General features: G+C 37.9%; 1 protein-coding gene across 1 annotated transcript; it reads left to right on the top strand.

The window, feature by feature from the left end:
- Positions 1–5091: 5091 nt before the first annotated feature.
- Positions 5092–16299, top strand: cdk1 (cyclin dependent kinase 1). Its single transcript, XM_074645476.1, has 8 exons — positions 5092–5212; positions 6001–6043; positions 6234–6390; positions 8483–8606; positions 10252–10422; positions 10554–10717; positions 14471–14612; positions 16036–16299. The coding sequence occupies exons 2-8, from the start codon at positions 6007–6009 to the stop codon at positions 16150–16152; spliced, it is 912 nt and encodes a 303-aa protein (XP_074501577.1). The 5' UTR covers positions 5092–5212; positions 6001–6006; the 3' UTR covers positions 16153–16299.
- Positions 16300–17926: the final 1627 nt, after the last annotated feature.

The following is a 17926-nucleotide window of genomic DNA, read 5'->3' as shown; positions in this document are numbered from 1 at the left end:
ATTACTCTGCTATATTACTCTGATATTTTATTCTAGTTTATTACTATGGTATATTACTCTGCTATATTATTATTGTATATTATTCTGCTATATTAATGGTATATTACTCTGCTATATTATTATTGTATATTATTCTGCTATATTACTTTGCTATATTACTCTGCGATATTACTATGGTATATTACTATGGTATATTACTCTGGTATATTACTCTGGTATATTACTCTGGTATATTACCCTGCTATATTACTATGGTATATTACTCTGCTATATTACTCTGCTATTTTATTCTAGTATATTACTATGGTATATTACTCTACTATTGTATTCTAGTATATTACTATGGTATATTACTATGGTATATTACTCTGCTATATTACTATGGTATATTACTATGGTATATTACTCTGCTTTATTACTATGGTATATTACTCTGCTATATTACTCTACTATTGTATTCTAGTATATTACTATGGTATATTACTCTGCTTTATTACTCTGGTATATTACTCTGCTATATTACTCTGCTTTATTACTATGGTATATTACTCTGGTGTATTACTATGGTATATTACTCTGCTTTATTACTATGGTATATTACTCTGCTATATTACTATGGTATATTACTCTGCTATATTACTATGGTATATTACTCTGCTTTATTACTATGGTATATTACTCTGCTATATTACTATGGTATATTACTCTGCTATATTACTATGGTATATTACTCTGCTATATTACTATGGTATATTACTGTGCTTTTTTATAATGGTATATTACTCTGCTTTATTACTATGGTATATTACTCTGCTATATTACTATGGTATATTACTCTGCTATATTACTCTGCTATATTACTATGGTATATTACTCTGCTATATTACCATGGTATATTACTCTGCTATATTACTATGGTATATTAATATGGTATATTACTCTGCTATATTACTCTACTATTGTATTCTAGTATATTACTATGGTATATTACTCTGCTTTATTACTCTGGTATATTACTCTGCTATATTACTATGGTATATTACTCCGGTATATTACTCTGCTATTTTATTCTAATATATTACTATGGTATATTACTCTGCTATATTACTATGGTATATTACTATGGTATATTACTCTGGTATATTACTCTGGTATATTACTCTGGTATATTACCCTGCTATATTACTATGGTATATTACTCTGCTATTTTATTCTAGTATATTACTATGGTATATTACTCTACTATTGTATTCTAGTATATTACTATGGTATATTACTATGGTATATTACTCTGCTATATTACTATGGTATATTACTATGGTATATTACTCTGCTTTATTACTATGGTATATTACTCTGCTATATTACTCTACTATTGTATTCTAGTATATTACTATGGTATATTACTCTGCTTTATTACTCTGGTATATTACTCTGCTATATTACTGTGCTTTATTACTATGGTATATTACTCTGGTGTATTACTCTGCTATATTACTATGGTATATTACTCTGCTATATTACTATGGTATATTACTCTGCTTTATTACTATGGTATATTACTCTGCTATATTACTATGATATATTACTCTGCTATATTACTATGGTATATTACTGTGCTTTTTTATTATGGTATGTTACTCTGGTATATTACTATGGTATATTATCATTGTATATTATTCTGCTATATTACTATGGTATATTACTCTGCTATATTACTATAGTATATTACTCTGCTATATTACTCTGCTATATTACTCTGATATTTTATTCTAGTTTATTACTATGGTATATTACTCTGCTATATTATTATTGTATATTATTCTGCTATATTAATGGTATATTACTCTGCTATATTATTATTGTATATTATTCTGCTATATTACTTTGCTATATTACTCTGCGATATTACTATGGTATATTACTATGGTATATTACTCTGGTATATTACTCTGGTATGTTACTCTGGTATATTACCCTGCTATATTACTATGGTATATTACTCTGCTATATTACTCTGCTATTTTATTCTAGTATATTACTATGGTATATTACTCTACTATTGTATTCTAGTATATTACTATGGTATATTACTATGGTATATTACTCTGCTATATTACTATGGTATATTACTATGGTATATTACTCTGCTTTATTACTATGGTATATTACTCTGCTATATTACTCTACTATTGTATTCTAGTATATTACTATGGTATATTACTCTGCTTTATTACTCTGGTATATTACTCTGCTATATTACTCTGCTTTATTACTATGGTATATTACTCTGGTGTATTACTATGGTATATTACTCTGCTTTATTACTATGGTATATTACTCTGCTATATTACTATGGTATATTACTCTGCTATATTACTATGGTATATTACTCTGCTTTATTACTATGGTATATTACTCTGCTATATTACTATGGTATATTACTCTGCTATATTACTATGGTATATTACTCTGCTATATTACTATGGTATATTACTCTGCTTTATTACTATGGTATATTACTCTGCTATATTACTATGGTATATTACTCTGCTATATTACTCTGCTATATTACTATGGTATATTACTCTGCTATATTACTATGGTATATTACTCTGCTATATTACTATGGTATATTAATATGGTATATTACTCTGCTATATTACTATGGTATATTACTCTGCTATATTACTATGGTATATTACTCTGCTATATTACTATGGCATATTACTCTGCTATATTACTCTGCTATATTACTATGGTATATTAATATGGTATATTACTCTGCTATATTACTATGGTATATTACTATGGTATATTACTCTGCTATATTACTCTGCTATTTTATTCTAGTATATTACTATGGTATATTACTCTACTATTGTATTCTAGTATATTACTATGGTATATTACTATGGTATATTACTCTGCTTTATTACTATGGTATATTACTCTGCTATATTACTCTACTATTGTATTCTAGTATATTACTATGGTATATTACTCTGCTTTATTACTCTGGTATATTACTCTGCTATATTACTATGGTATATTACTCTGGTATATTACTCTGCTATTTTATTCTAATATATTACTATGGTATATTACTCTGCTATATTACTATGGTATATTACTGTGCATTTTTATTATGGTATATTACTCTGGTGTATTACTATGGTATATTACTCTGCTATATTACTCTGCTATATTACTATGGTATATTACTCTGGTATATTATTCTGGTATGTTACTCTGATATATTACTATGGTATATTACTCTGGTATATTATTCTAGTTTATTATTATGGTATATTACTCTGCTATATTACTATGGTATATTACTCTGGTATATTACTCTGCTTTATTATTATTGTATATTATTCTGCTATATTACTTTGCTATATTACTATGGTATATTACTCTGGTATATTACTCTGCTATTTTATTCTAGTATATTACTATGGTATATTACTCTGCTATATTACTATGGTATATTACTCTGCTTTATTACTATGGTATATTACTCTGCTATATTACTATGGTATATTACTCTGCTATATTACTATGGTATATTACTCTGCTATATTACTCTGATATTTTATTCTAGTTTATTATTATGGTATATTACTCTGCTATATTATTATTGTATATTATTCTGCTATATTACTATGGTATATTACTCTGCTATATTACTCTGCTATATTACTATGGTATATTACTATGGTATATTACTCTGGTATATTACTCTGGTATATTATTCTGCTATATTACTTTGCTATATTACTATGGTATATTACTCTGGTATATTACTATGGTATATTACTGTGCATTTTTATTATGGTATATTACTCTGGTGTATTACTATGGTATATTACTCTGCTATATTACTCTGCTATATTACTATGGTATATTACTCTGGTATATTATTCTGGTATGTTACTCTGATATATTACTATGGTATATTACTCTGCTATATTATTATTGTATATTATTCTGCTATATTACTATGGTATATTACTCTGCTATATTACTATGGTATATTACTCTGCTATATCACTCTGCTATATTACTCTGGTATATTACTCTGATATTTTATTCTAGTTTATTATTATGGTATATTACTCTGCTATATTATTATTGTATATTATTCTGCTATATTACTATGGTATATTACTCTGCTATATTACTATGGTATATTACTCTGCTATATTACTCTGCTATATTACTCTGGTATATTACTCTGATATTTTATTCTAGTTTATTATTATGGTATATTACTCTGCTATATTATTATTGTATCTTATTCTGCTATATTACTATGGTATATTACTCTGCTATATTACTCTGGTATATTACTCTGATATTTTATTCTAGTTTATTATTATGGTATATTACTCTGCTATATTATTATTGTATATTATTCTGCTATATTATTATGGTATATTACTCTGCTATATTACTATGGTATATTACTCTGGTATATTACTCTGCTATATTATTATTGTATATTATTCTGCTATATTACTATGGTATATTACTCTGCTATATTACTCTGCTATATTACTCTGCTATACTGCTATGGTATATTACTCTGGTATATTACTCTGCTATATTACTGTGGTATACTACTATGGTATATTACTCTGCTATATTACTATGGTATATTACTCTGGTATATTACTATGGCATATTACTCTGCTATATTACTCTGGTATATTACTATGGTATATTACTCTGGTATATTACAATGGTATATTACTATGGTATATTACTCTGCTATATTACTCTGCTATGTTACTATGGTATATTACTATGGTATATTACTCTGCTATATTACTCTGCTATGTTACTATGGTATATTACTCTGCTATATTACTCTGCTATGTTACTATGGTATATTACTCTGCTACAGTAGAGTGGAGAGGAAGGTGATCCCGTCCTTCCTGCCTGGGAGACAAAACTGGGGACTAATTTTCCGTAATCTCTACGTCGGCGCGTTCATGCCCGCCCAACCCACGTGACAACTACCCGTTCCCTGATTGGCGGTTTTGAAAACATTTTGAGCTCATGAGCTCGTGAGCTCATTGGTCTGTTTTGAACCGCTGCTTTAAAGCCGTTAATTCAAACAGTGTGAGAGCATTCAGCGGCAGTCTGAGCACGGAGAGAGAGAACACCCCACACACACAGCCGATATACAGCGACGCACAGCCAGGTAATTATTACTAGTATTAAAACTATGCATACATTCATACACGTAGGAATCATGATGAAGTGATTGGTGCTGTTGGGTGAGAACTGTGACCGTTGGGTGTGAACAGAACGGGTGTCAGCGGCCTCTAGAAGATCTAGACAAGCTAACGTTAGTATTAGCATTAGTAGAGCTAATGGTGGGGACCTGAGCTTTAACGGCTGGGTGTAAAAAACGGAACCTGTCGTTTTTATCTGTCGCGGTTTACTGTCGAAACGTTATTAAGCGACACCAACACAGTGAAGAGTTCACAGCTGATACAAGAGTCAGTAGAGAGAGAGAAAGAGAGAGAGGCGCCTCAGCCACCATTAAACTAACTTCATCTGATGTGGCCTCAACGGTACACACTGAAATACCAACTAATACTACACTATATACTACTAGTACTAGTACCAGTCAGCTAAGAAGAAGCCTCTGATGCATACATACATACATGCATACATAGACATTATACATTGATGATGATCAATAGATAGATTGATATGATAGATTGCTGTAAATGGTTGAATTAACAGTTGGTTACACAGTGTTCCTAATTCAAGCTGTAATGTTCTCACTTGAACTTAATGTTAGTAAAGTTAGTGGAGATGAGTCAGTCGGTTAATAACAGCTCAGTCTGAAGGGAAAGGTCAGCATCAGCTCAATCCACTAGAAACTAATGATAGATGATGAAATAGTGTGTGTGTATGTATATATATATATATATGTATATATATATATATACTTCTTGACATGATGTATTTGTTTTTCAGGCAATAATGGAAGACTACTTGAAGATAGAGAAAATTGGAGAAGGTTGGTCTTATTGTTTTCTGTATTCATTTTAATTATTCAAACAAATCGTATGCTTCCCAAATGATTGTAGGTTTGGGCTTAATGTTGTTTTCAGCACCCTTCCATTGTCATTAGAGCTACTTTAATTAACAAGGTCATGGTCATGACTGTACTTAATATACAGTACGATCACCAATACTTTGTTGTGCAGGTACCTATGGTGTGGTGTATAAGGGCAGGCACAAGGCCACCGGCCAGGTTGTGGCTATGAAGAAGATCCGTCTGGAGAGTGAGGAAGAGGGGGTTCCCAGCACCGCCGTCAGAGAGGTCTCTCTGCTCCAGGAGCTGAAGCATCCTAACGTTGTCCGGTACGTATGATGGCTGTGGAGCACAGGGTGTCTTACTGAACAGGGTGTGTGCACATTCTGTCGGGTTAAAGGCTTTTAAAGCGTATGAAATGCTGATGGTATGTACAGTACAGTATATGCAGTAAACGGTTGCATTAGAGCTCAGTGAGCTGATGGTATAGTGCTACTGTTGTTCTAGTCCATTCTGAGTGGTACATCACCGTCACTGCTATTTTACTGGCTTATGACATTAATAAACACTGTCACTCATGTTCCACTTATGGATGCACCAATCCAACTCTTTAAGTCCAGATATCAATACCTTGGCTTTGGGTATCGGCCGATATCGAGCACCGATCCAATACAAGTGTTTAGTTAATAAACTGTATGCCTCACTGTGTGGAAGTGACTGGATCATTCTGTTATGTGTAAGGAAACATCAGGCTGGATTTAAATATTGCTTTCCTAACTTTGTAAATCAAAATGTAATAAATAAATACAGAGATATAAATGTGCTGAATAAACCAGCATTTTGGTTAAAAAAAAAAAAAAAATCTTTAACGTTAAAGGGACTGTTTGTAACTTTCAGAAATGCTTGTTAACAGCGACACCTGTGGCCGTTAAGTCAACTAAAGTCAGCATCGGGCTCGTGCTTGCTCGCTCTAAATAGACATGAACGAGCATCGCTCAAAACAGTGAGGTGACACACGTCAGCTAAAAGCACAATATCACTCTATATTTCAGCTGCTTGGCAGTAATGTTAGCTGACCAGACGAAGGTCTCTCCATGAATCAATGCTGATCCTAGTGTTGGCTTTTCCTGCCTCAACCTCCGGGGCTGAAGCAGGAAAAGCGGGTCGGTGCCAGGGCTGAAGCAGGAAGAGAAACGTTATCGTCTCCCGACTGCGCCGCAGGGAGCCACCGGAGTTTTGGTCGGAGACGATAACGTTTCTCTCTGCGGAGCCCCGTCACTTCACAAGACACAGAAAACCTCTGTTGGTCTGGAGGAGCTGCAGCAGTTATTTCTGCACAAACGTCCACTGTACATTCACTAGATATTCTCAGAGCTAAACAAACTCTTCTGCAGTGTGGAGTGAGCGCGCGTGCACGTCTAGAGGTGGAGTGAGACAGCGAGAACGCGCGCGGTGTGTGTGTGAGTGAAGGCAGGCAGACGGCGGAGCAGTGACTCCGGCCACATGCGATATGCGAGCGCATGGGATCCCGACCCGGTAGATTTATACGCTTAAAAAGTTACAAATAGTCCCTTTAAAAGGAATTACAATTCAGGTGTAAACCTTTTTAAATGCCGCAACAAGTTGGTCAGAAAAGGAATTCAAATGCCAGTATGTAATGTACATAGCATATAAACATAGAATTGAATTGAATAGATCAGCATCATTGTCACAGATACCCGATCCAGCTATTTGAATTAGTATCGGCCCGATATCTAATTTGGTATCGGTGTATCTCCAGTTCCACTGTCTAACCGCTTCACACACACAGATCAACATTGACATGTGACACTAGAACAACAGTGGGCAGTACCATCAGCCACTCCACGTCTGTCCAATAGAAGACGTCACCATGCAGCACCATCCAGTAGAATAGGCCTGCATACAGTAGATGTTATCTTTGTGACTCCCATAATGAACAGCAAGGTGTTGATTCCACTCTGACTACAAGTCCACACAGAGCCCGGATCTGCTCCAGGTTTCTTCCCACTATACGGGGAGTTTTTCCTAGCCACAGAGCGCTTGGTGGATCTTGTTGGGTCTCTAAACTATGGTGTACGGTCTAAGACCTGTTCTATATATAAAACGTTTTGAGATAACTTCTGTTGTGATTTGACGCTATATAAAAACAAATTGAAATTGAAGTCAATATGATCTGCTAAAAACAGTACTGTTGTAAAAATAAAAACTCAAGGGGCTTAACGTCTGTGGGGATGTTGCTACAAGTACCGGTGAGAAGATGAAATATAATCCTATACTATATATAATCTAATCATTCATGACAACTGCTTACAGTATAAATATCCAACCAGCTTCACATCCAGTATGTGAGCAGATATACACATCTATACAGTATGGACTTATCCAGTGTGTGTGTCCCAGACTGCTGGACGTCCTGATGCAGGAGTCTCGTCTCTACCTCATCTTTGAGTTCCTGTCCATGGACCTGAAGAAGTACCTGGACTCCATCCCCTCTGGCCAGTACATGGACCCGATGCTGGTCAAGGTAACTGTAATTTGATTCATAAACTCTCTCAGCAGTTCATCTTAGGGATGTAATGTGTGTTTATGTGTGACAATTGTATTATTATTATCATCATTATTATCATTATCATGTCATATTAATCACAAGGAACACGGGGAGCTAAAACAGTAACACCAGTCATACTGAAACAACAGACTGGTGTCACAAGCTGAAAGACCTATACCATACAGATTTATAAATGATGATACAAATACATAAAAAATAATAATCATACGGTATATGCCCTCTATTGTGCTGTCCAAAATGCATTCATGAATGCTCTATGTGAATAGAGGGCTCAAACCACCCAGTAAGTAGACACATCTCTAAAATATCATGTATCAGGAAATAAATCATTAAACAGTTTGATTTAATTTTTTTAACCCACAATAGACCCGTTCTAGTCTTTTTTAGGGGGTTAAGGGGGAGATAGCAGGTCAACAGTAGATGTGACATAGAAGTGGTGTACATCATCTGAAAGCTGAGAACCTGAAGATTAATTTGAGATGCAGCTCAGCACTGTGGGTCAAGTTGTTCTAGTCATAAATCAGAAATACACATGAATTAAGATATATTGTAAAAGTCTACAAGGGTTTATAACATTATGATGAAGGTATATGATGGCCATCCTCATGCTTTATTATGTCTCATTAGTTGTTGCAGCAATTTTTAGGTTGATACCATTTGTTCCACAGATTTGGTCCTAAATTTAACCATTTTTTACCACTGGAGAATTGATAAAAATGATCAATAGTTCCTCCAAAATACCACATTAAGACACCAAGACCTTGAGGAACACCATAGAAGAAGGCATGCTGTGATTTGGTACCAAAAACTTTTGACATTTGGAGATTTCTGCATTTTTCGGTGATGAGCACTTGTGTTGTGTAAACTGCTCAGAAACCCAAACTGAATGCTCTATGTCTCTAGTTTGATCCATCCATCCTCTGAATGCTCTAGGTCTCTAGTTTGATCCATCCATCCTCTGAAAGCTCTAGGTCTCTAGTTTGATCCATCCATCCTCTGAATGCTCTAGGTCTCTAGTTTGATCCATCCATCCTCTGAATGCTCTAGGTCTCTAGTTTGATTGATGTGTGAATCCAATACGCTTCCCTCTGTAATAGAAGTCTATCCCTATCACCAACCCTTTTTAAAAAGATTTAACCGTCTGTTGGTCCAGCTCCTCCCCACAGCGGCTCCAGATGTGAACAACCACCTTACATTGTTTGAGTTTTGAAGGAACATCCTTAGCAGCTGAATTGAAGTGTCTGGCCACAGGGGATTTTCATCTTTATTCCTTATGCTACTTTTATGAACATAAATCCTACCTTTTAACTAATATTGGTATTAATAGCACTGACTTTTCGTAAACAGCAACTTCATATCATTTAAAGATTAAAAGTAGAGATGAAACGATTAACAGATTAATTTCATTCAAATTTAATGGAAAAATGATCAAATACAGAAACTGACCTCCATCTTTATGAGGACGATGTCTGACGGCGTGCTCAGGTTTCAAACCCATCGTTTGCCGTTTGTATGGTTCTGCCCATTCAGTATCACATTTCTAAACACGTGTGCGTCTCCTGTTCATCCCCACCCCCCCACCCCCCCACCCTCCTTTCAGAGCTACCTTTACCAGATCTTGGAGGGCATTTACTTCTGTCACTGCCGTCGAGTCCTCCACCGAGACCTGAAGCCTCAGAACCTCCTGATCGACAACAAGGGAGTTATCAAACTGGCAGACTTCGGCCTGGCTCGGGCCTTTGGTGTTCCTGTCCGGGTCTACACCCATGAGGTGAGAATTCCACACTGCTGGTAGTCTGAGGTAGAGCATCACCAACACTGAGAGAACCATGCACTAGGGCAACAAACCTCAGGCCTCTAGAAGGACCTCTGAGCTGAATGAACCCTTGTGTGTGTTCCCAGGTCGTAACTCTTTGGTACCGGGCTCCAGAGGTCCTCCTGGGTTCACCCCGATATTCAACCCCTGTCGACGTTTGGAGCACTGGGACCATCTTTGCTGAGCTTGCCACTAAGAAGCCTCTGTTCCATGGAGACTCCGAGATAGACCAACTGTTTAGGATCTTCAGGTAAACCCTCGTCAGCTGTTTCTTGACTTCTGAGTATAACATTACCCGGATCTTCCTCATCCATGGGGACCATGGAGCAGGCCCAGTAGCGTTTCCTTTAACTCATCCTCCCAGCCCTCGCTCCAGCCTCGGTCTGGGTCTCAGTCACATGAACAGAGGGAGGGAAATAACTCTGGATTCAGCTATTAGTGCGCTTTACAACTTTTAGGACCTGATGATTTAAATAAGGACTATTAGAGTGTTCATACTGGGGAGTTGATTCACCTCAAAATAAATGATCCTCTGAGTTACAGATGTCTGTTTCCTACGGAGCCCCCCTAGACACCTCGGAGAACATTTTATTAACTCGTTCCCTCAAGTTAGTAAGTCGAGGGAACGAGTTACTTCATAGAGCACTTCTTCCAATCATTCCTGACAGTCAAGTCATTGACTTCGGTAAAGTGTAAAAGATATTGACTGATTCAAACTTCCCGGATCAATAACTCATAACCGAAACGTTGTTAAAACACATATACACACACATTATACTATTGGTTTAGTTTATACAGAAGTTTGCCCGCTACAATGGTCTTAATGACAACGGTACAATAAAAAAAAAATCTAAATAAGTATTGTCGCATAACCAGGAAGAGACCATTGATGGGTGGAGACATTTTGGTGACACTACACTTTATAACAGTGAAGTTATTGAATATTTTTCCCAATAAAAATTAACCAAAATTATACAAAATCACATTTTTCCAAAATAAGTTTTGTAGTATAACAAACAGGAAACCATTGGTGTGTGAAGTGATTTTGATGGCACTACACTTTATCATACTGAAGATATTGAATATTTTTCACATAAAAAAATCACCAAAATTATTATATATTATTTTATATGGAAACTGGGGATTGCAGGCTTCCTGGTAGCCTTATGAGAATACACTGTTTACCATTGGCAGAGTATTTTGGCAAATTGTTCTTGGGCGCTACCCACATAATCAGCTGTGCTGCTCATCACACAAATGCATGATCCCTACAAGTTGGGCATTGTGAAGGTAAATAAACAGGCTTTCCAACCATGTAAAATACAATGCCAATTAGCATTGTAACAACAGAAAAATAATCCACCAAACACAAGTTTCTGAACTTTTTTCCCCCAGTTTATATATAAAATAATATATAATAATTTTGGTGATTTTTTTTTTATGTGAAAAATATTCAATATCTTCAGTATAGTGCCATCAAAATCACTTCACACACCAATGGTTTCCTGTTTGTTATACTACAAAACCTATCTCGGAAAAATGTGATTTCGTATAATTTTGGCATATTTTTCTTGGGCGCTACCCACATAATCAGCTGTGCTGCTCATCCCACAAATGCATGATCCTTACAAGTTGGACATCATTGTGAAGGTAAATAAACAGGCTTTCCAACCATGTAAAATACAATGACCATTAGCATTGGAACAACAGAGAAATAATCCACCAAACACAAGTGTCCGAACTTATTTTTATATTATATTATTATATATATTATTTATATATATTATATATAATATATATATATATATATATATATATATTATATATATTATACATAATATATATATATATATATATATATAAATGTGGTTGTAGCTCGTTGTCTACCTTACTACAGTTAGAAAGAGCCCTCGTTGGTGCTTTAATAATGTTTCTGTTATGAGTTATTGATCCAGGAAGTTTGAATCTGAAGTTCGAGTTACTAACTCGAAGGAACGAGTTAATAAAATGTTCTCCAAGGGGTCTGGGGGCTCTGTACTTTCCCCATGGAATTCTATGGGAAAAAAGTATTTTTGGGCCCGATGGCAATCACGTGACAAACACAGATGTTGTAGTACCGCCGTTTGGCCACTGTCAAATTAGCTGCAAAGCCCAGTGCTCCTCCTGGGGACTCGGTGTAAATGTCCAGGAGGCTGGGTCACAGGTGGACATGGGGCTTGGGGGTACGGGGTTTAACACATGCCATTGTAACTGAAGTTGCGAGTGCAGACCACATTTTACTGCGCATGTGTTATACCCCTAAAGATATGACGCGTTTATGAGGCGTCAACCAGCCTCCTTATATAGGCACAAGTCATATGTGCTGCAGCGTCTGTGTTTGACCAATCAGCAACATTCAGCTTTGCAAACCCCTCCCTGAAAGTTCCTGAATCATCAGAAAAGAAGACTTTTAGTGCCAGGAACTACTGTTCAAGTAACTAAAAGGTTCCTTCAGCCCACTGTTGCCTGCGTTTTCATAGCGGTCTAATGATCTGTGAAGATTAGGCCAATTAGTCCGCTGACATAATAAAAAGCAACATGACATGAGACGAGGGCTGCTGGTGGTCGCAGCGGTCAACTCACTCTGCAGCCTGACGTTCAGCGTGTCGCCCGTTTCCTCTAAAAGACCATGATGTAAATGTTTTGTCTCACTGCGATAACATTTACTGCTGCACGTTGGATGTAATGAATGAAAGTAAACTAAGAGCGTCCATCTCCACAGTAAAACATCTGTTGAGTGTTTGATGGTTATTTATTTATTTGTGCTTTAGAACGTTAACGCAGTGAAACGATCAGAAAATATGTTTTTACGCCGCGCTACGCAGCCTGCTCTATATCTCTTCTACCGATGACCCTCTCGCTGTCTTTATTAAATGAGTCGGGAAGCCGATAGCAGAGACAAACAAAGAGAAATGTTCTCTCGTCCTAAAATGGTCCTAATCGATAGAGTACTTCTTTGTTTTTCGTGACTGAAGTGGTACAGTTGAAGCAGCGGCGCAGTGTGTGTGTGTTTGACGGTCATCCCGGCAAACTCCACCTCAAAAATTCTTGTACTTTCAGAAAGTACTAACCCCCCGACCACGGCTATTTTGTGGAGTAAAAAGGCCCGAAAAAATGTCCCCAAAACTTAATTCAGACCTTGATCCCTGCGGTTCCTCAAAAGGATCCTAGTTCCGGGGGAAATTCTTGCGGTTTAAACAGGGTTTAACTGCCTTTAATCCCTGGTTCCTCACAGGTTTAGATCCTGAGGGTGTCTCCCTTTAATCCCTGGTTCCTCACAGGTTTAGATCCTGAGGGTGTCTCCCTTTAATCCCTGGTTCCTCACAGGTTTAGATCCTGAGGGTGTCTCCCTTTAATCCCTGGTTCCTCACAGGTTTAGATCCTGAGGGTGTCTCCCTTTAATCCCTGGTTCCTCACAGGTTTACTTCTTGAGGGTGTCTCCCTTTAATCCCTGGTTCTTCAAAGGTTTACTTCTTGAGGGTTTCTCCCTTTAATCCCTGGTTCCTCACAGGTTTACTTCCTGAGGGTTTCTCCCTTTAATCCCTGGTTCCTCACAGGTTTACTTCTTGAGGGTGTCTCCCTTTAATCCATGGTTCCTCACAGGTTTACTTCTTTAGGGTGTCTCCCTTTAATCCCTTGTTCCTCACAGGTTTACTTCTTGAGGGTGTCTCCCTTTAATCCCAGGTTCCTCACAGGTTTAGATCCTGAGGGTGTCTCCCTATAATCCCTGGTTCCTCACAGGTTTAGATTCTGAGGGTGTCTCCCTTTAATCCCTGGTTCCTCACAGGTTTAGATCCTGAGGGTCTCTCCCTTTAATCCCTGGTTCCTCAGATTTATTTCCTGAGGGTCTCCCTTTTAATCCCTTGTTCCTCAGGTTTACTTCCTGAGGGTCTTGGTCTACTGGGGCAGTTCATTCCCTACTGTTCCCTCTTTGAATCATTCTGACTGTTTCTGTTCTTTCCAGGACTTTGGGAACCCCGAACAATGAAGTGTGGCCTGATGTAGAGAGCCTACCTGACTACAAGAACACCTTCCCTAAATGGAAGTCTGGCAACCTGTCCTCCATGGTGAAGAACCTGGATAAAAATGGCCTGGACCTGCTGGCGGTAAGGACTAGGGCTGAACCCTTTAACAACTCACCTCTTCCTTCTAGGACTAATATTCTGAGTTAGATTGTAATTATCTATATCTTAAAGACCCAGTGAAATATAAAATATACTTTAGTGTGTAAATGGACTTGGTAAATGGACTTGGACTTATATAGCGCTTTTCTAGTCTTCCGACCACTCAAAGCGCTTTACACTACATGTCAGTATTCACCCATTCATACACTGATGGCAGAGGCTACTAAGGTGCCAACTTTGCCCATCAGGATCTAATCTAAATACTCATTCACACACCGATGGCTATGCCTCCGGGAGCAATTTGTTTCATGTGACCCGGAGCAGCCGGGGATCGGAGCAGCCGGGGATCGAACCACCGACCTTCCGATTGATGGACAACCTGCTCTACCCTCTGAGCCACAGCCGCCCTGTGTGTGGCCAATCCATCCCCATCTCCTTCTCCTGATCTCTTCTTCCACAGGTCTCTGACCTGTTCTCTGCCAGAGATCATTGTTGCTATCTGGCCAGTGGATGTTTAAGATGCGCCTCAGGCAGTTGTTTATGAATGTTTGTACTTTTGTTATCGTGGTCTTGGTTGTCCTCCACGTCTGGCTTATCGATGACACTGCCGAGGTATGGAAAGGCTTCTACTTCTTCAAGTGCTGTTCCATCCAGGGTCAGAGTCTTTGCTGGTTGTGTTGACCTTGAGGACTTTACTTTTCCCTTTATGGATGTTGAGGCCTATTTGTGATGTGTCTGCCAGTATTCTTGTCTTTTCTTGCATCTGTTGTCGACTGTGAGACAGCAGAGGCTCCGTAGTCTGCAGCGCATCACCGCTTCACGTCTTCCGTTCCTCCCTTCACAATAAACTCCCCGGACACGTACACTGAAACACTGCTTTCTAGAGGAACTAAAGTCATTCACAACTCGACTAAATAACTAACACGTGTTTACAGTTCGCTGTTAACCGCCGAGCTAACGCGCTCTGCTTGTGTAAACATAGCGGCGTAGGATGAGAGACTGCAGACAGATCAGATTGAAGCGTTGCTTTCCTCCATGTTTAACCGTTTCATCGTGTTCATGCTTGTTGAACAGATGTAATAACGTATCTTGGCTTTACACGTACAAAGTTTTACTGACAGTAACAAGCGTAGTAGTTGACTCGTCTCCACCGATATAATGTATAAATGTAATGTAAATATAATGATTTGTATTATTCGTAGCGTTTCAGACAGTCTTTTGCGATGTGTTCATCGTGCATGTTCATATCTTGATGACGATGAAAATCTGATTCATCGGTCAGCCCTAATGTGAACTAACATGGTGGTCTTCTGAAACCATTCCTGTCCACTATAATGTTCCTCCACATCCAGCCTGCTGAGTGACACGGTCTCCTTCTCATCCCTGTCTTGTTTCTCTGCTGTAGAAAATGTTGATCTACAATCCTCCCAAGAGGATCTCAGCCCGCGAGGCCATGACTCACCAGTACTTTGATGACTTGGATAAATCCACCCTGCCTGCTGCCAGCATCAACAAGACCTAAACCACACACCAACATGTTCATGCCCATTGTGAATTATCATTCTGTAAATACTTGTGTGTGATAACTGTTGTAGACCTTTAGTCAACTTTTGTCTTTCATCAACGTCTTTTCAATAAAACTGCACTTTCTGTGAGTCTCAAAACTTTACACTTAATGTTTGTCATTGTTCTCAATATTTGCCTGAAAATGTACAGTAAAGCTCGACATGAGCTGAAGCATAATGTCATGTTTGGAACATTTCTCATTTTTTATGATCCCGGACATCATAGTTCTAGATCTGGTTATGGCACAAACCTCTGGGTGAGGTTTGAAATGAATGACTAGTACTAGTCATTCATTTCAAACATCATCCAGATCATCATTGTGACCCTGATGTCGTTATATAGCGGCAATTCTATGAGAGTTACCGTCGTGTTTTCTTTGCCACCTTATGGGCCTTTAAAGCCCTTTGAAATGACAGACTGATTTGAGGCTCTAGCGAGCTACAATATCGGTGAAGCGTTTCAGAGATGGAGAGAAAATGTTGCTAATCGTTCAACCTTCTGCTCAGCGTAGCCGTCGCAGTGAGTTCACGAAGAAGTCTAAACTATTAGATAGATGGATAGAAAATGATGCTTTCCCTATGGCTACTGCCATAGCTACCATAACTGAGGCTAGCTCACAGCGGCAGCCGTGAGCAGAAGGCTAAACTAATCAACATTTTCTCTCCATCACTGAAACTCTTCTTTTTGATGAATCGGTCTTCCTGTTTTAGGTTGCGTTGCAGTTTATGCATTTATTGCCAATGAATAGTGTTGGGACCCACTGTCAAGATGGTGGCAAGAGACCACATGAACTCAGTCACATGATCCTTGACCCATGGCCTCAGTTCAGTAACCATTGGCTACTGTAGTATGATGACTCATTCACACGTACTTGTGAAATTGTATCAGGACAAAAAGCAAAAGGACCCCCTTCTGTCTTTTTTTCCCCTGGGCTTCTTCTCCTTCTCAACCCCTGCTGACTAAGGCTGACTAACTATGGTGTCTTTTGAACACTGGATATTATTTATTAGGCTAAAGGGAAAATGTAAATGATGTAACTCATATCAATTATAGAATTATCAGCCTCATGTGACTGAATGGAAATGAGGATAAATTATGTAAAAGGTGTTTGTTGCTGACAGACAGACTCCTTCTCTCTATGACTTTAATAGTATGATTAATAACTCTCAGTATCAGGCTGCTTCACTGGCGGTGTGTGAAGGAGAGATACTGCAGGTCCTTCTGCTGCTGTTCACACCTACAGTTAACACAGATTATAACTAGATGGTGAATCAGAAGACAACTAAAATATAAAACGTTTAATCTGTGATCTGTTTTTACTCCGGTATGAAACTCCAGTGATGTTGAGAGGTAAAGTTATCAGATCAGTCCTGTCGGCAGCAGCGTCCAATCAGTAACTGATATCCAATAAGGGGGCGTGTCCGTCGGTAAAAGACTTCCGGGAAGGATGCTCTCGTGTATCCACGCTCATCGCTCCTCAGAGATCCCTCCTCGATCCCCGATCCTCGGTGCACAAGTAAGAGCTTTGGGACGGTCTTCAAGATGGAGCACCAGAACAACTTCCGGTTCAAGCGAGGATCGAGGAGCGAGGAAATGAAAAATAAGAGCTTTGGGATGCAGCCAAAGAGTGTGGTGACATCCTGGTGGCCATCTTTGAACAAGCCATCTTTGTAGTTTTACAATGTTCGCCATATTGTCTGTAGGCCATGCAGACATAAGACACATAGCCA

Source organism: Sebastes fasciatus, chromosome 9, assembly GCF_043250625.1.
Source record: "Sebastes fasciatus isolate fSebFas1 chromosome 9, fSebFas1.pri, whole genome shotgun sequence".
Classification (NCBI taxonomy): domain Eukaryota; kingdom Metazoa; phylum Chordata; class Actinopteri; order Perciformes; family Sebastidae; genus Sebastes; species Sebastes fasciatus.
This window is presented reverse-complemented; position numbering and strand designations above follow the sequence as displayed.